This window comes from Rhinoderma darwinii, chromosome 2 (assembly GCF_050947455.1).
Source record: "Rhinoderma darwinii isolate aRhiDar2 chromosome 2, aRhiDar2.hap1, whole genome shotgun sequence".
NCBI lineage: Eukaryota > Metazoa > Chordata > Amphibia > Anura > Rhinodermatidae > Rhinoderma > Rhinoderma darwinii.
Genome location: NC_134688.1, coordinates 231,167,616 through 231,187,771, shown reverse-complemented (window position 1 = coordinate 231,187,771; position 20,156 = coordinate 231,167,616). Strand labels below are relative to the sequence as shown.

The window sequence follows — 20,156 nt, the reverse complement described above, 5'->3', positions numbered from 1 at the left end:
ACCACAGAAACGTTACCGAAGTGCCGGGATTGTGAATAGTCACCACGTCCTGTCTGGAAGGAATGTCTAGTCACTGTCTAAACACTTCAGTAACGTTAATATGTAAGTATAAGACAGCACATCGTGAACAACGCAGTGTCACTATGCGCTGACTAAATGAATGGAGAGAAGTGCATGACGCTGATTGGTCAGAGGACGGATATATCCGTCCTTTTGCGGGAACTAACTCCTGCACAGGACGCATGTATCAGTCCTTTGTTGTAAAGGGGTTAAGGCCAAAGCAGGCTATGTCCTTAACCCCTTAGTGTCTAAGCCTGTTTTGGCCTTCAGGACCAGCCCCATTTTTGCAAATCTGACATGTCACTTTATGTGGTAATAACTCCAGAATGCTTTTACCTATCCAAGCGATTCTGGGATTGTTTTCTCGTGACATGTTGTAAGAAACGCCAAGATTTAGAGAAAATTAGCAAAAATTAGCATTTTTCTAAATTTTAATGTATTTACTTGTAAAACAGATAGTAATACCACACAAAATACATACTAGTTTATATTTCCCATATGTCTACTTTATGTTTGCATCGTTTTTTGAACATTCTTTTATTTTTCTAGGACGTTACAACGCTTAGAACTTTAGCAGCAATTTCTCATATTTTCAAGAAAATTTCAAAAGGCTATTTTTTCAGGGACCAGTTCAGTTCTGAAATGGCTTTGAGGGCCTTATATATTAGAAAGTCACCATAAATCACCCCATTTTGAAAACTGCACCCATCAAAGTATTCAAAACAGCATTCACAAAGTATTTTAGCCCTTTAGGCGTTTCACAGGAATTAAAGCAATGTAGAGGTGAAATTTACAAATTTCATTTTTTTTCTTCAAAAATTCATTTGTAATACATTTTTTCTGTACCACAGAAGGTTTTACCCAAGAAATGCAACTCAATATTTATTGCCCAGATTCTGCAGTTTTTAGAAATACCCCACATGTGGCCCTAGCGCGGTCATGGACTGAAACACAGGCCTCAGAAGCAAAGGAGCACCTAGTGGATTTTGGGCCTCTATTTTATTAGAATATATTTTAGGTACCATGTCAGGTGTGAGGAGGCCTTGTGCTGCCAAAACAGTGGAAACACCCCAAAAGTGACCCCATTTTGGAAACTATACCCCTCAAGGAATTTATCTATGGGTATAGTTAGCATTTTGAACCCACAGTTTTTTTGCTAAATTTATTTGAATTAGTATGTGAAGGTGAAAATCTACTTTTTTTGTGAAAAAATTAGGAAATTTAAAATTTTTACAAGGAATAAAGTAGAAAAAACACCCCAACATATGTAAAGCAATGTCTTCCGATTATAGCAATACCCCATATGTGGTAATAAATTGCTGTTTGGACCCACAGCAGGCCTCAGAAGAGAAGGAGCACCATTTGGATTTCTGATTTTGCTGGAATAGTTTTCAGTGCCGTGTCGCGTTTGCAATGCACTGGAGGGATGAAAACCGTGGAAACCCCCCAATAGTGACCCCATTTTGGAAACTATACCCCTCAAGGAATTTATCTATGGGTATAGTTAGCATTTTGAACCCACAGTTTTTTTGCTAAATTTATTTGAATTAGTATGTGAAGATGAAAATCTACTTTTTTTCTGAAAAAAGGTAGCCATTTTTAATTTTTACAAGGAATAAAGGAGAAAAAGCGCCCCAACATTTGTAAAACAATTTCTCCTGATTACGTAAATACCCCATATGTGGTAATAAACTACTGTTTGGACCCACTCCGGGGATTAGAACGGAAGGAGCGCTATTTGGCTTTTGGAGCTCAAATTTAGCTGGAATGTTTTTGGGTGTCATGTCGAATTTGCAAAGCCCCTGAGAGACCGAAACAGTGGAAGCCCCCCAAAAGTAACCCCATTTGGGAAACTACACCACTTAAGGAATCTATCTAGGGGTATAGTGAGCATTTAGGCCCCACACGTCTTTTGCAGAATTTATTAGAATTAGGCCGTGAAATTAATATCAACATTATTTCCACTAAATTGTTGAATTTTTTCAATTTCACAAAGGATAAACGAGAAAATGCACCACAACGTTTGTAAAGCAATTTCTCCCGAGTACGGCAATACCCCACATGTGGTCATAAATGTTTTTTCATTAGAAAGTAATTAACCCTTTACGAACTGATTCATGTTTTGCTTTTTCGTTTTTCCTCCCCGCTTTCCAAGAGCCACTACTTTTTTATTTTTCTGTCAATAGAGCGGTGTGGGGGCTTATTTTTTGCGGGACGAGCTGTCGTTTTTATTGGTACCATTTTTTGGTACGATGCCATATCGGTGGACATAAACGGCTGTTTGGGCACGCTGTAGGGCTCAGAAGGGAGGGACGCCATTTGGATTTTGGAGCGTATATTTTGCTCGGTAGTAGCTCTGGCGTTTTGCTGGTATTTCAGTTTATAATTTTGGGGCACATGTAGGCTGGGCAGAGTACATCAGGGGCATAATAAGAGGGTATAATAATGGGGTAAATAAATAATAATCCACAGATATGTGGCCGGTGTCGCACTGATAAATGGCGCCCGATCTTATCCACTTTTGGAACACTGCACATTTTGCATCGCCATAATCTGGGAGCCGGAACTTTTTTTATTTTTTCACCACCGGAGCCGTGTGAGGGCTTATTTGTTGCGGGACAATCTGTAATTTTCATTGGTACCATTTTGGGGTACATGCGATTTTGTTGATCACTTTTTATTCAATTTTTCGGCAAGCCAGGTGACCAAAAACCATCAATTCCGACAATGATTTTTATTTATTTTTGACGGCGTTTACCCTGGGCTATAAATGACCATTATACTTTATTCTGCGGGTCGGTACGATTACGGTGATACCATATGTATATACGTTTTTTTATGTTTTGCAGCGTTTGAGCAATAAAATAACTTATTTAGAAAATAATGTATTTTCTGTGTCACCATATTCTGAGAGCCATAACTTTCAGTCAAAAAAGCTGTGTAAGGGCTTGTTTTTTGCGGGACAGGTTGTAGTTTGTATCGGTACTATTTTGGCGTACATGCGACTTTTTGATCACTTTTTATTACATATTTTGTGAGGGGTGGTGACCAAAAAATAGTGATTTTGGCATTGTTTTTCGTTTATTTTTTTTGCGGCGTTCACCGTGCGGGAAAAATAATATTATAGTTTTATAGTTGGGGTCGTTACGAACGCGGTGATACCCAATATGTGTACTTTTTTTTTACGTGTTCATTTTTTTTCCTATAATGAAAGACTTATTATAGGAAAATAAGCATTTCATGTTTATGTCACTTATAACTTTTATTTTTACACTTTTTTAAAACATTTTTATTCTTTTTTTTACTTTTTTCACTTGTCCCACTAGGGGACACTTAGACTTGCAGCTCTGATCGCTGCTGGAATACATTACACTACACACGTAGTGTAATGCATTTCAACTGTCATTGTGACGTGGCAGTCACACTGACAGGAAGCCTACGACGACCACCCTCGGGGTGGTCCTCATAGGCTTCTGTACATGGCAACCCGGAAGCCATTGTCTGGCGTCCGGTTGCCATGGGTACCATCGCCAGCCCCCGTGATTTCACATGGGGGCTGCCGATCGGCGCTAAAGACCTTAATTGTGGCGTTCAAAATCGAGCGCCGCAATTAAGGGGTTAACTGCCGATATCAGCGGCGACAGGCCGCTGATCGGCAACGGGGAGAGCAGGACTGACACCCTGCACAGTTAACCGCCGCTGCGGTGTAGCGCCGCGCGGCGGTTAACTGTCAAAGCACTGACGTAACTGTACGTCAAGGTGCGCGAACTTACTGCTCACCATGACGTACAGTTACGTCATGGTGCGTTAAGGGGTTAAGGGGTTACATATAATGCTCTGTTTGTTTTTGTTAGCTTGTTTAATTTTGTCAGAGGTAGCTACTAGCGCCTAACCTTCTTGACTTTTTCTTTTGTTGACTAATAAATTACTTGCTACTTGCCCACAAGTCAAATTGGCTCCTAGAGTAGGCTGTACTGTACAAACCATCAAAAAGCTGACATAAGCATGTTGTTTATTGGGGTCCATTCTGTTTATTGGGGTCCATTCCATTGTCAACATATGTCTTTTTGTAATTTGGCTACAGGTATTTGGTTTTGATACAGATTTATTGTATTAACGATTTAAAGGAAAACCAAGCCAAGCTGAAATATTAGGAAAATCCATGATAAACTATTTGCTTGATAGTGTCTGAATATAATGGACTACCTAGCTATGCACCACAGGAAATGAGTAACACCGGCAACTGACATACGTAAGGCAATCCGGTCTGCAAAGCTTTCATCCGGCAGTACTTTTGCAGATGGCAGTTTGTTGAAAGTCCCGGGGGGGAAAAAAACCAACAATTTTTCTATGTCCTGTAGTTTGTGTGGTGTGCGCTGCAGGAGTCTTGCTGCCTTAGAATTTTTCTCTCCACTTTGTGACAGGGTATTAATGGTATTAGGGTTTTTCATCTTATCTTTGTTTTCTGTCCTGCAGATGGGGTCGAGGATTTGGTCTTTTGGGGTCCGTATTTGGAAAGGATAGTGTAATGAATCAACCAAACGGTGTCTTTGGACTTATATTTTATTTACTACAGATGCTGCTCGGTGAGTACATTCATCATGTAACCTTGTCTTTACCGTTTGAGTAGTTGGTAGTTTGATAAGCGATTGCTAGATTATGACAGAGATGGAAAGCTTAAACCAAGAATAGCTTTTTAGTTTGTCCATCAAGGAGTTTGACCTGGATGCAATTTACATGTGAACTGCCATTTCTGATGAAGTGCACTAAAAGCTGCTACCATATGTCCTGCCCGGGGGTGACTATTGGTAACATGTTGCTTTGTTTATTGGATTTCCAGTCTGGAATTATCCGTTTCTGTGTTCTGATCTTATATAACATGCATCTACCCATGAAGACACCATAAATTAAAATCATCGTATTTTTTTTTTTTTCCCCTGTACGAATTTTTTTTTTTTTTAAACTCTAGAAAAGATTATTGGGACATTTGAGGCACCACAGTTCCGACTTGTGAAGGTAAAAATAATGTGTTTTTTGTGCTGCAGTCTTATTAGTGATGTTGCACCAGCAATCAGATAGTCTGTTCAGTAACCCCTTAGGAGCCAGTCCTGGCCTTCATGGCAGATGGATATCTTTTGGGGCTTTTTTTTTATTTTTTTTATTCCCGCCTCCCGAGAGCCATAACTTTTTGCATTTTTCCGTCGACACCGCTGTATGAGGAGCTTTTCTTTCAAGACGAGTTGTGTTTTTAACTAGTTTAGGACCTGGCTATTTTGCGCCTTCAGGACCAGACACCGTTTAGCCATTTTTAGCACGTGTTAGTTAAATGGCTATAACATTTTTATTTGTTGGGCTAACGACGTGATTTTTGCGACGTTTTTTCCGTAGACTTTGCAGGTTCCATTTTTTATCGTTTTTATACACACCTTTTTTGCAATTTTATAATTTTTATTCATAAAGTTTGAAAATCGTAAAAAAATAAGCTTTTTTACGTTTCAGCTATTGTTTTTTGGTAATAACATAGTTTTACCCTAAAATAGACCTTTTATTTGTGATTGTCATTGTCTACCGTAAATTTTAATATATTACATGTCTATATTAGGGTAATTGGGTCAGCGCTAGCGTCACAACTATGATTGGCGGGGGGGGGACAACGTTTTTTCGGGTGGGTATTTTGTGTATTATTAATTTTTTTTTTTTGCACTTTACTACTTTTTTTTATTACTATGGTCTGTCCCTCAAAGGTCAAAACAGACCTTTGGGGAACTTTATATATTTTTTTTGTTTCTTTTAGGCCTCATGCACACGACCGTAAAAACACCCGTTATTGCGGGTCGTAATTACGTCCCGCAATAACGGGCCCATAGACTTCTTTTAGTCACGGGAAGGTGCCCGTGCCGTTAAAAAAAAAAATAGAACATGTTCTATTTTTTTCATTTTACGGGCCGTGCTGCTATACTTTATAATGTTTTTACGAGCACGGTCGTGTGCATGAAGCCTTACACAATGTTTTTCCACTGTAACTGGAGATGCACAGCAGCCCCAGTTACAGGGGAAATCAGCCCTCTCATAGTGACGATTGTCACTAATAGGGCTGTGCTGGGTCTAGTAAGACCCAGCAGCAGTCTGCCACTAACGGCACCCGGAGATCATGTGACCAGTTACATGATCACCGGGAGGAATAGAGACAGCGCCGCTGCTGCTGTCTCTATTCCTATACACAGCGCATTCAGCACTGTGTAAAAAGACATTGGAGAAGACAGAAGCAGCGAAAGCTGCTTCTATCCTCTCCTCAGGGTCCCCGGCAGTCACTGACAGCCGGAGACCCGACATTCAGCTGCCCGATCGCGCGGGCAGCAAGTTAAAACCCGAGCCGTAAAAAGTCTATGGCTCGGGTTTTAAGGACCCTGACCGCTCGCCGTAAAAACACAGCCAGCGGTCGGGAACCAGTTAATGTCACCATTTTGGGCTACATATAATGTATTGTATAACTCTTCTTACTAATTTAGTATCTTTTTTTTTTTTTTTTTTTTGAGGGGATGGGCGGGTAAATAGATATTCCACCATTGATTTTTGTGGTGGTCTTTTTACGGCATTCACTGTGCGATTATAAATTGAGTTCACTTTATTCTATGAGTCAGTACAAGTACATCCATTCCAAATGTAAGTATTTTTTTTTTTTTTTTTTTACTACTTTTGCACAATTAAAACACATTTAAAAAATAGTTTTTGCTTTGCCACATTCTGAGAGCCACAACTTCTTTTTTTTTTTTCTTCCGTCGACAGCTATGTAAGGTCTTGCTTTTAGCTGGACAGGTTAAAGTTTGTATATCAAGCATATATTACTACGGTCTGTTCAAAACTTGTATCAATGACAAGGGGCATCCTCTACGTCTAGAAGAAAAAAGGTTTTACCACTTTCATCATCATAAAGGATTCTTTACTGTGAAAGCAGTGAGGCAATGGAACTCTGCCACAGGATGTTGTGATGGTTGATTCTGTGAACAAGTTCAGGAAGGGGCTTGATGCCTTTCTTTAAAAATATAATATTACAGGCTATTTACTAGATTCTGGAGATGGGACGTTGATCTGGGGATTTATTCTGATTTACATGTTTAGAGTCGGGGAGGAATTTTCCTCCTAATGAGGCAATTGGCATCCACATCACGGGGGCTTTGCCGTCCTCGGGATTCACACGGTAGGATTAGAGGTTGGACCTCTGTTTTTTTTTGTTTTTTTTCTCAACCTTAACTATGTAAAGCTCTTGGATATGGCTATTGCTATGACATACTTTTTTTTTCTTCGCACTAAACATGTCCTGCTTTTACGTAACAAGGTTTGAAATGGAGTGTACATTACTATACACTGAAACATCATGTGGCATATGGAAAATGTCTGGATATTCTGTTACCCTTTGGCCGAGAATGATCTTGTATTGGTTAAGGATTTTTCCCACTATACTTTGCAGAAAACTTCTGATTTAAGAAATATTTTTGGTTGTATTATATTTACAACATGTTTAAGATCTGCATGGATTTTCAGTAGTTTCTTGTCTTAGGACTGAAGGCCATTCCAAAGTAGTTTTTTGTCGTAGTTAAAGGTTCATTTTAATATTGAACGCAATAATTAATCAATTTGGTAAATACCCCTAGTGGTGGGAGCATACAGCCTGAATTTTATCCTTGAAGGTGATTTCTGACCGCTAAAAAATGGTTTAATATGCTGAAAAATAATTCTAATATAGTTACCTTTCAAATTCAGTGCTGAGTCACCAGGGTGCCCTGCCTTTTGCTGTTATGGCGGTATAATGTCATCCAGTGCCGCATCACTTGAGTGCAGTAGCCAATGGAAACCATATTTAGAGTTTGGAAAACACCCTGTATTTCTGTCTGTGTAAAGGGAAGCAGGTTTGTTTATAGCACATTAGTCAAACTAAATTTATTTATATCTGATTTTTTTTTTAAAATGCATTCATTGTGAAGGCATTGTCTCACGACCATATGCAAGCAGTCTGGATGCAGCATGTCTGACATTAGGGGACATTGCATTCTTTAACATCAATGGTATTTTAGGGGCAAATGTAGATGAGCAGCATCCCATGTCTATGCTGAGGCAGAAATGTTGCCAACAGGACCGCATGCCAGTGTAAACTGTAGATCAGGTGTCCAACTGGTGGTCCGAACCCGGACTGCGGACGCCAGTTGTCTGGATGAGTGGCACTGTCAGTGCTCTGGATCCCCGGGCGTCTGCCACATTTATTTGTGTCTGCGTCCTCAAGACACCTATACAATTGAATACTATGGCAGAGCAGGGAGCTAGCTTCCTGCTCTGCCATTCACTAGTCTAGATTAGAGGCTCTGTCTCCAGATTGTAAGTGCCCTATCTCCTACATAATCTGATCGGTGCTGTAATGTAGATAACCGTGGCTTTTATTTTGAAAAACGATCATTTTTGAGCAAGTTATGAACAATTTTAGATTTATGCTAATTAATTTCTTAATAGACAACTGTGCGTTTTTTTTTTTTTTTACTTTTTACCAACTGGGCGTTGTAAAGAGAAGTGTATGACGCTGACCAATCCGCATCATACACTTCTCTTCATTCATGATTAGCTGTACTCACTCGCGAGATCATGCTGTGCTGTCACTTACTCACACACTAACTTTACCGAAGTGTCTTGAGAGTAAATAGACATCACCTCCAACCAGGATGCGATGTCTATTCACACTCCCGACGCTTGGGCAAAGTTTCTGTGGGACCTACTCACAGCACAGCGTGATCTCGCTGTGAATGAAAGCACAGCATGATCTCGCGAGATCACGCTGTGTGTGCAGTGAAAGAAGCTGGGCTTGAACGACGAGAAGTGTATGACGCTGATTGGTCAGCGTCATACACTTCTCTTTACAACGCCCACTTGGTAAAAAGTTAAAAAACGCCCAGTTGTCTATCAAACGAATTAGTATAAACCTAAAATTGTTCATAACTTGCTCAAAAATGATCGTTTTTCAAAATAAAAACCACTGCTGTTACCTAAATTACAGCGCCGATCAGATTATGTAGGAGATAGGGCACTTATAATCTGGTGACAGAGCCTCTTTAAAGACTATTGGCTACTGTATCAAAAACCTGTCGCTGCTCTCCTACTGAGCCATGAGAGATTAAGCAAACAAATTGCTCCTACTGAGGACACAGCGTGCATTTCTATAGTATATTTTGCCAAAACTTGGTAAGTTAGTTTTGTCATCTTTTGTGAACTATATTTAGCAATTTTTTTAAAAGATATGTACAGTGAAGGAAATAAGTATTTGATCCCTTGCTGATTTTGTAAGTTTGCCCACTGTCAAAGACATGAACAGTCTAGAATTTTTAGGCTAGGTTAAGTTCACCAGTGAGATAGATTATATAAATAAAAAAAAAAGAAAATCACATTGTCAAAATTATATATATTTATTTGCATTGTGCACAGAGAAATAAGTATTTGATCCCTTTGGCAAACAAGACTTAATACTTGGTGGCAAAACCCTTGTTGGCAAGCACAGCAGTCAGACGGTTTTTTGTAGTTGATGAGGTTTTCACACATGTTAGATGTAATTTTGGCCCACTCCTCTTTGCAGATCATCTGTAAATCATTAAGATTTCGAGGCTGTCGCTTGGCAACTCGGATCTTCAGCTCCCTCCATAAGTTTTCGATGGGATTAAGGTCTGGAGACTGGCTAGGCCACTCCATGACCTTAATGTGCTTCTTTTTGAGCCACTCCTTTGTTGCCTTGGCTGTATGTTTCGGGTCATTGTCGTGCTGGAAGACCCAGCCACGAGCCATTTTTAATGTCCTGGTGGAGGGAAGGAGGTTGTCACTCAGGATTTGACGGTACATGGCTCCATCCATTCTCCCATTGATGCGGTGAAGTAGTCCTGTGCCCTTAGCAGAGAAACACCCCCAAAACATAATGTTTCCACCTCCATGCTTGACAGTGGGGATGGTGTTCTTTGGGTCATGTGCAGCATTTCTCTTCCTCCAAACACGGCGAGTTGAGTTAATGCCAAAGAGCTCAATTTTAGTCTCCTCTGACCACATCACCTTCTCCCAATCACTCTCAGAATCATCCAGATGTTCATTTGCAAACTTCAGATGGGCCTGTACATGTGCCTTCTTGAGCAGGGGGACCTTGCGGGACTGCAGGATTTTAATCCATTACGGTGTAATGTGTTACCAATGGTTTTCTTGGTGACTGTGGTCGTAGCTGCCTTGAGATCATTAACAAGTTCCCCCCGTGTAGTTTTCGGCTGAGCTCTCACCTTCCTCAGGATCAAGGATACCCCACGAGGTGAGATTTTGCATGGAGCCCCAGATCGATGTCGATTGACAGTCATTTTGTATGTCTTCCATTTTCTTACTATTGCACCAACAGTTGTCTCCTTCTCACCCAGCGTCTTACTTATGGTTTTGTAGCCCATTCCAGCCTTGTGCAGGTCTATGATCTTGTCCCTGACATCCTTAGAAAGCTCTTTGGTCTTGCCCATGTTGTAGAGGTTAGAGTCAGACTGATTAATTGAGTCTGTGGACAGGAGTCTTTTATACAGGTGACCTTGTAAGACCGCTGTCTTTAATGCAGGCACCAAGTTGATTTGGAGCGTGTAACTGGTCTGGAGGAGGCTGAACTCTTAATGGTTGGTAGGGGATCAAATACTTATTTCTCTGTGCACAATGCAAATAAATATATATCATTTTGACAGATTTTCTCTTTTTTTTTTTTTTTTTTTTTTTTTATATATAATCTATCTCTCACTGGTAAAATTAACCTAGCCTAAAAATTCTAGACTGTTCATGTCTTTGACAGTGGGCAAACTTACAAAATCAGCAAGGGATCAAATACTTATTTCCATATATATTTTTTTACATTGAATTTAACATTTGCTTAGATCTGCTCACCTAATTGACTTTTCCCTTTTTTCTCTTTCACAGGCATGACAGTAAGTGCGGTAGCAGCGCTAGTGTTGATGACCACCTCTATAGTGTCGGTAGTAGGCTCCCTCTACCTAGCATACATCCTGTACTTTGTGCTGAAAAACTTCTGTGTTATCTGCGTCATCACCTATTTGCTGAACTTCATTCTTCTTATCATCAACTACAAACGACTAGTTTACTTAAATGAGGCCTGGAAACGGCATGTGCAGGATAAAGAAGAATAAGAGGCCTCTTGAACTCTGACTCACGTCTGAAGGACACTGCTTCCTTAAAGTTTATTTTGCAGTACACTTCTATTGGTTGGGGGACAGACAGTTTCCAAGAACAATCTTAACCAATTTTCTTTTTTATTACTTTTGACTGAAAGGGCCCTGGATATGTATGTTTGCAATTGCACCTCCCATTTGAAATGGCTGGATGAAGGAGCGATAATGATGTTTAAAACAAAAAAGGAAAAAAAAAGTGGCAAGCTTTAACCGTACTTACCAAGCTGTTTTGTTGAATGGCACAATCTCTATTCTTGGCGACATTTTTCCCTCCTTTGTGCCTCCCTCTCTTTGTATATGTATGTGTGTCAATCCACCAATGCGGGTATTTTTCTTTTTTTTTTTTTTCTTTCTTGTGGCTGATTGGTTAAAATGTGTATTTTGTTGCTACCATTGGTATTTTAGATTGCCGTGTACTCTGGCTGCCACCGGTATTTCATGTATTTTCAAAGAACAATATTAGCAGCCAAATACTTTGCCCACTTGTTTCTATGCATATTGAATACAATTAAAACCACCTCCTGTTACAGCCACCAGCATCGCGAAGGATTTTGAAGGCCGAGCTGGTTGCTGAATTCTAGCAATCCTGAACAGCTGGGCTGGATAGTGAATTTAGAAAGGACTAGACTTCTGGTCAGCTGAACCGATTGTGCAGCCTAGTCAACCACAGTGCAAGGTTTCATGTGGATCGGTAACTTAGAAGAAGGTTGACCATCGTAGATGGGAAGGTACAAGGATATATTTTGAGTTGGCATTAATAAGTACACAGTGTTGAGTAGAAATGTGTTATTCTTCAGAAACATAGGACCAAGAACGTATTCCAGAACACATGTCCAGAAGTTGCTGATCATCTCTATGAAGCTTCATTACTAGACCGTACCATGTGGCGACTCTGCATTACTGGTACCTTTGAGATCTTGCAGCACTCTGTTCATACCACCTTCAGTGAGAAATACTACAATTGTGAAAACATCCCAGCCAAATAGAGATAGGTAATGTCTGTTTTTATTGCTCCATTTTTTTGGTTTACCCTAGTCACGACCGTAAGACATTGGACTGCCTGCCCTCAATAAGTTTACTATGCAGCTAATGAAAAAGTAGTTAGTGTCCTACTGCATTAAGAGACACGTGACTCTTTTGTACAGGACCATCTTTCATCCATCATACGTGTCTGCTTTTGTGTTAAATACGCTGATTGTAGCGAAGTCTAATAAATTAGGGAGGGATGGAGTTTTCTTTTAACCTGGCCTAAGTGCTGTGTGTCAAATGCCATAACCAGTATGTAAACCTCGTTACTCGTGCCTGATGGGACCATTTTAGTTGCAAGAATGGATCTCGCTTTTAGCTTAGCAGTTCACATTTAGTCATCACTTGAAAGGGATGTGATTTTAGGGTTGTTGAGGGCTGGGGCTGTTTACTGTTTTGTAATTTCCTTGATCTTGACAGTCTAGAAGAATTGACTACTGACCACTATGTTTATATAAAGGGGACCTGTCATTTGAAGACCTGATTATCTCTGGGCATCACATATAGTAAAGAGTAAATTGTATAGGGGACAGGAATTTTAAGTTCAAAATGTTCCAGAATTCCTTTGCTTGGTATAGAAAATGGCGTGTTCAGTGTGTGTATAAATTGGTATTTTTCGTACAGATCGGTGATCTCCAACTACAGACTGTCAGGGCATGCTGGAAGTTCCAGGTTTGTAACCGCTGCAAAGCCACAGGTTGGAGACTACTGGTCTATGGTGCTACGATAAAGTTGTGGTTTTGGGCTCTTCATCGACCAGAGCTCTGGGCTTCCCTCTTCTTTCATTGACTTCCCCTTTGTGCAGTATCTTAAGCTGCTCCTGACAAATCTGCATTTCTTGGGCTTTACGGAAGAGTCATCAGATGTAGTTTGGTGGAGCAAACGTGATCAAACTCTGGGTTATGCATAAGACTGATTCAGAACAATGCAGTTTACATTCTGCATTCGGTCTTCAATATTTTTCTTTATCAGAACTTCATATTTTAAAATAAGTTCCTTATACTATCTCCCCTTTACTATTAGGAGATGCCTGAAATTAATAAACCATCACGTCCGCATCGCTATAATGATTGCTCTAAAGAGAACCTGTCATCGTATTTTCCCAGTATAGAAGACTATACAGTCCCTCTAAGGCCGGGTTCACACTGAGTTTTTTGCAGGAGCAAATTCTGCCTCAAAATTCCTTTTGGAATTTTGAGCCAGATTTTCCTCTCCCTGCACGCCGATTTTCGCTGCGTTTTTCGCACGTGGCCATTGAGCACCACAGGCCTAAAACTCCGCAAAATACGCTTTCTCTGCCTCCCATTGATGTCAATGGGAGGTCAGAGACGTAAACAGCCGAAGATAGGGCATGTCGCTTCTTTCTCCCGCCAGCCGGTTTTACCGCTCCCATTGAAATCAAGGGGAGGCATATTCGGCCGTTTATTGGCGTATTTTGCGGCACGGTTTCCGCGCCAAAAAACTCGTCAAATTACTCTGTGTGAACTCACCCTAACACTGACCATTGTTTACAGAACCTTTACATCTTTACATGGTTTACTAAACAGCTGTTTTACAGACTTTCTTCATTTTTAGTTGCTGAGTAACCGTCTAATAGGCAATCCAGGCAAGAGCTAAACTAATCCTCCAATTCACTGCTACATAGTGGCCACTCAATATTTCTATGTCGTTACAGTTTTGATTTGGTTGCACTTTTCTTGTAATGGTGATTTTATACCATGGAAACAGCTAAGTATGGGTGACCATCCCCTGATGAAAACCTTAAATGTCAGTTCAGTGTTGCTCTGCACCTGTTCCCTGTGTCAACTGGTTTATACAATTGCCGCTTCAACTTCTGTGTTTGAAATAACAAGTGACAAGGGCTCCCCTATTATATCTGCATGATACTGCTGGAAGATGTAGCAACGTAAGAGCTTTGCACCTGCATGAATGGGTTTCTAATGTGGAACAGATACAAAGGAAATCTGAATTCTTGTTCTCATGAGACCGTTCATGTTGAGCATGAATAGCTTGTCTGTTGACATACACTGGTGTCTGAGGAGTTCTGAACTATTCTATATGGATATAGCACAGACTCGAGTGCATATTAAGGGGGGATTGAATGACTGGCAATGTCCAAGTTGTAGCTCATCCCGAGGTCTTTTGTACTGATGGACATATATCTTAGACGTTTTGTGTCTAGCTTAGTCACAATGTGCATCGGATGGTATTCTGTGTATTTATTTTTCTGTCTAGCCGATCACAACTGCACCTCGCAGACCTAAAGAGTATGACCGAATCAAGCCTCCGTTCTTGGGTGACATAACATATCTGCCCAAAGTGGCTGGACCTTTATGATAAGATGCACATCGCGCATTAGATGGCCAGGGTTTTTTGTTTTTTTTCAGCATCTCTACTATTGAGTTTGTTAAATTGCTCATTAGGCGAGAGCTTTGCAAGACTTCAGATGTCCGAGCATAGGTTAAAGTGCCTTCTGCTTTTTGCCTTTACAAGAACTGCATAGAATTTCCTTGGTGAACAACCAAATTACCATCAAATTCAGCCCAGTCGCTGCTCGTATTCTAGGAAAAATGCCCAAAGTACAATAATGATATCTACCAATCAGCCCAATGCATGTTTTATTTCTGAAGCGGTCTGCATTGCGGCTTCCTGTGCCCAGATTATAAATTTGTAGTGCGAGGAAGAGACTACTGAAGGGGTTCTTGGGAATGGAGCAGACGTTCATATCGATCTCCACTAAGGGCACACAAGCCCATATTTGGTATCAATTTTATTTGGCCCTTCACTTTTTTTTTTATGTGGACTTTCAGAATATTATCGTTTGAGTCACCACTATAGTTTCTTTCTTCACTGTGTTAGAAAATGTTATATCGCCTTTTATTTTATAATGTCCCACTTTTGAACTTTTTTTTTATCATTATTGTTTTCTTATTTTCTTCATTATTGCACTGAAGTATGTGTTTGTGTCATTCAAGAAAAAAAACAAAGAAACCTTGAACTCCATCAAGGATTCTAAACTATGCTGAATAGCACCTTTTTTAATACTATGACAGTTTTTTTTTTCCAGTCGGTTTAGTTGCACTATAACTTTTCTTTCCATTCCCAGACTGAGGTATAGTAACAAGACCTGCAGCACTGATAGGCAAGCTTGACCTCAGCCAGAGCATCATTGGAGCAGTAGTTCAGCTGCATTGCTTAAGGTTTCCTCTCCCTGCTACTAAGTGTTAGAACAAGTGCTGCATGTCCCATAGGACTGCTGCAAACCTGTGATTTGAATACACGAGGTAACAATTTGGTAAGTTCTTGATCATAGATCGGAGTATGTAAAGACTTACTATTCTGAGGTTGTTTACATGAGCAAGCTACTGTCTTGATATTGTGCAGCCGGGGCTATACAACATTCCATTGTGTAATCATTGTGTTCTAATAAAATGTGGCCCTTACACAGTATTTCATTGTTCAGGTGTTTCACCTGCTGAACTAGGAGGCTATGTCTCCAGCATTACTCCAAAGCTATAGCTGGGCCCCTAATCTAATCACATTCTGTGTGGATGATAAATAGGGAATTCGGGATCTGGTCTCTTTGTTATCATACAACACTTGGTACAAATGTTCTTTTGCTGGGTACCTGTCTATTTCTCTGTACTGTAACCTAGCCTATTTAAACACTACAAAATGTTGGATACTGAACGTCTATTGTGGTGTATGTCTAAAACAAATAAAATGACTACCATAAAGCATTACTTTTTACAATTTCAAGATGCATGTGTTTCTTGTATGTTCAATATGGGCTAAATTTTACTACACATTTTAAATTGGCCACAGCGGTATTTTAAAGTACAGTTAAAGCTTGTCGTTGACCAACACGTGATGGCATCCACTTGCACTGAATTGTCTCTTGCGCTTGTTTTCTCTTGTGGTTTGGGTCCAGATAACCAGTGATGGAGTAACCTGTAAGGGTGTGTGCACACGAGAACTGGCTTTTACGTCTGAAAAGACAGACTGTTTTCAGGAGAAACCAGCTGCATCGTTTCAGACGTAAAAGCTCCTCGCATTTTGCGAGGCGTCTTTGACGCCCGTAATCTTGAGCTGCTATTCATTCAAAAACGGCTCAAATTACGTTTCAAAGAAGTGTCCTACACTTCTTTGCCGAGGCAGTCAATTTACGCGTCGTCGTTTGACAGCTGTCAAACGACGACGCGTAAATGACAGGTCGTCGGCACAGTACGTCGGCAAACCCATTCAAATGAATGGGCAGATGTTTGCCGACGTATTGTAGCCGTATTTTCAGGCATAAATCGAGGCATAATACACCTCGTTTACGCCTGAAAATAGGTTGTGTGAACCCAGCCTAAGGCCTCGTGCACATGACTGTAGCCATGTGCACAGCTGTGATTTTTGGGTCGGCCGGCTGCGTAGTGCCGCCCGCAAATCGCAGGCCGTGCACATGGCCACGTGCGTTATTTTCTATGAGCCTGGACCACAAAACACGGCCGTAATAAGACATGCCTGGACCGCAGAAAGAACAGACTCCTGGGCCATGCACGGACCGTGGAAAACGCGGTCGTGTGCATGGGCCCATTGAAATGAATGGGGCTGCAATTCACCTGTGGATTTTCGAGGGAATTGCGGCCGCAAAAGCACGTTCGTGTGCGTGGGGCCTTAAAGGAGTAGGCATCTTTTTGTCCCACCTACACATCAGCAGGTTTACTAAACATACAGTAGCACATATGGGTGGCAGGGCTTGTTCACATGTAGGATTTAAAGAGGAACTGTGACCAGAGAGCAACATGGGAATGAGCCCTTAGGAGTCACATTTTTAAGTTTTATGACACTACTTAAATCGAATTGGTCTTTTATTAGACAATTTCTTAATGGTTCTCTAGACATCTAATCCACAGAACTGGTTTTGATCAGTTCAATACTAAATACAGTTTAGCAAAGTGAATGCCCACTCTTGTATACCATTCTGCTTTTGTTTTTAATCTTAGGGTATGTTCACACGCACTAATTACGGACGTAATTCGGGCGTTTTTGCCCCGAATTACGTCCGAAAATAGCACCTCAATAGCGCTGACAAACATCTGCCCATTGAAAGCAATGGGCTGACGTTTGTCTGTTCACACGAGGCGTATATTTACGCGCCGCTGTCAAATGACGGCGTGTAAATAGATGCCCGCGTCAAAGAAGTGACCTGTCACTTCTTTGGCCGTAATTGGAGTAGTTCTTCATTGACTCCAATGAATAGCAGCGCCAATTACGTCCGTAATGGACGCGGCGTTCAAGCACATGCCGTTACGTCTGAAATTACGGGGATGGTTTCAGGCGGAAACATCCCCGTAATTTCAGCCGTTACGGACGCTGTCGTGTGAACATACCCTAAAGTTCAATTCTGAGCTGGCTAATTTTTTTTTAAGTGGTTGAGCTTTTCTCTCTAATACAGAACACCAAATCCCCTGCATAGACAGACTATCTGACTTTTTTGCACCACCACTAGAAAGAGCTTTCTGATACTGTTTTACATTAAACTTAAAGGGGTTTTCCCATCCGAGACATTTATGGCATATCCACAGGATATGTCATAAATGTCATGTAGATGCAGGTCTCACCTCTGGGACCTGCACCTATCTCTCTAATGGGGTCCCCTAGACCCTGTTCTGACTCGTGTGTTTGCTGACCATGAAGGAGAAAACTGTTTCTGTAAGTCCCATAGTAGTCCATGGCAGTTATGGAAACAGCGTAGCATGCGAGCCAGGCTGTTTCCGTAACTACTATTTAGTTCTACGGGACTCAGTGAGCTACGCTATTTTCTTCATGGTCAGGAAACACACGAGTCAGCCGGAGCACAGAGGTAGAACGAGGTTTAGGGGGCCCCATTCTAGAAATAGGTGTGGATCCCAGAGGCGAGACCTGCTTCTATCTGACGTTTATGGCATATCCTGTGGATATGCCATAAATGTCCCCGATAGGAAAACCCCTTTAATAATACCACAGTATGAGATAACCTCCCTCTAGTGTTGACGGCAGGCAGCAAACATGTTATGGACATTTTGGACCTAAAAATTATATGATCAAAGGTGGAGATTCACCTTAAGGTTTATGTGCAATTTCTGTGCTCAGAACTATTACTATATTCCATTGTTTATGCTATCTACAAATGTGTGCAGATTTCATGCAGGAACCATTATGTGCTTGCAGTACGTAACCATATATATGAATGTGAGGATCGGTTGAGTAGAACCCTATGCACACACAACTTTTCTCTAAGCACATGGAGAGCTGCTTTTGGGGGCTTAATTGCATCATGTAATACATCCTGTGCTTATGGCAATAAACTATTTGTAATAGGCGGAGCAAAGAAATCTCATGTAATATGTGGTTAACAGGGTATTTATAAAAACAACCTATAATATTACTACTATGCGGGTGCATTGTGTTCTGTCTTGGTCTGAATTTTATCAAGTGAGTAGCTAAAATGTGTTCTTTATGATACAGTATATTCTCTGAAGATCTGGACATAACTGCTACTACCCCCTGGCTTTTTGAATAGAGGTGTATAGAGGACTGTCTGTGCTGCGTTAGGCTGGGTTCACACGACCTATTTTCAGCAAAATGCGAGGAGCTTTTACGTCTGAAACGACGCAGCTGGTTTCTCCTGAAAACCGTCTGTCTTTTCAGATGTAAAAGCCTGCTACTGTGTGCACATACCCTTATTGTTCTGCTCTTGGTAAGATTCATTCTCCAAAACTAATGCTAAACTGGATATTCTTTCCTAAGGCTCTGATGCAGCTGCACCCGACAGTTGTGTTGTACTTGAATGCAGATACTTTTATAAAGACTAGGTGGTAAAACTGGAAAATGTTCTGTAATGTACAGTTAGCAGGTAGATTGATCTTTGCTTAGACAGGTACAACCTAACCCTGTCACAGTCTACATGTGTCCTGCCAAGCCATATGTCTGGTCTGTTTAACTGGGAATGAACAAATTGTTAAATGTTGCTGCTAGAACCCTACAAATTGTCTTCTCAATATTTCCTGCCTCCTTTTCCCTGCTAATTTTTAAAAACCGCAAATACTATTATCAAGGTCATGAGTGCGGCTTTGATTCATCTACATGTGCTAATAGAGAATGGTAGGCTCTAGGGTTACATGATATATCAGAACATTATGTAAACCGTAATTTGTGGTGGTGGACAGATTTCTTAGTATCAATGTTATAGTGACAGTACTATTTAACACCTTCCTGACCGCCCACTGTCTTTTCACGTCAGGCGGTGCAGGTCCCCAGTCTACAGCGACGTCTTTTGTCGTCGTTGCAGATGAGGCTGATGAGCGGCTCGTGTGAGCGCTCATCCTCTAAGCAGGAGCTGTAACTAACAGCTCCTGATCTTAGAGCAGCCTCCTGAACACAGTTGGGGTCGGAAAACATTCGGACCCCAGCTGTTTAACCCTTTTGATTGTCGCGGTCCGTGACTGCGGCATGATCAAAGGGAATTCCCGTCTTTGATCGCATCACCGGGATTCCGGTGATGTGATCAAACACCAGGGAATCCCTCTGCAGTCAGCCCTGGGGACCTACAAAGGACCCCAGGGCGGTCTGTTCCGTGTGCCTGCTGTTCGGGCACACTATGTGCTGCACGATAAGCAGCCTGTGTCATAGTGACACAGTGTAATGTATTAGCGTACAGGAGTATGCTAATACATTACAAGTAAAAAAAAAAGTTATAAATAAAGCTATCCCTTGATGAGATTTAAAAAAAAAAAGTAACAAAAAAATAAATTCAAAAAAGGCCCAAAAAGTGTCATTATTTTGCATAAAATACATTTTATTGCCCCTACA

The 20,156-nt window shown here is 40.9% G+C and overlaps 1 protein-coding gene across 1 annotated transcript in view; it reads left to right on the top strand.

The window, feature by feature from the left end:
• The window catches only part of VKORC1L1 (vitamin K epoxide reductase complex subunit 1L1), a 32,875-nt gene extending 16,799 nt beyond the window's left edge, over positions 1 to 16,076 (top strand). The window contains exons 2-3 of the mRNA XM_075852919.1: positions 4,537 to 4,646; positions 11,023 to 16,076. Coding sequence (XP_075709034.1) covers positions 4,537 to 4,646; positions 11,023 to 11,249 — 337 coding nt within the window. The 3' untranslated portion in view covers positions 11,250 to 16,076. The remainder of the gene's footprint in view (positions 1 to 4,536; positions 4,647 to 11,022) is intronic.
• The last annotated feature ends 4,080 nt before the right edge of the window (positions 16,077 to 20,156 follow it).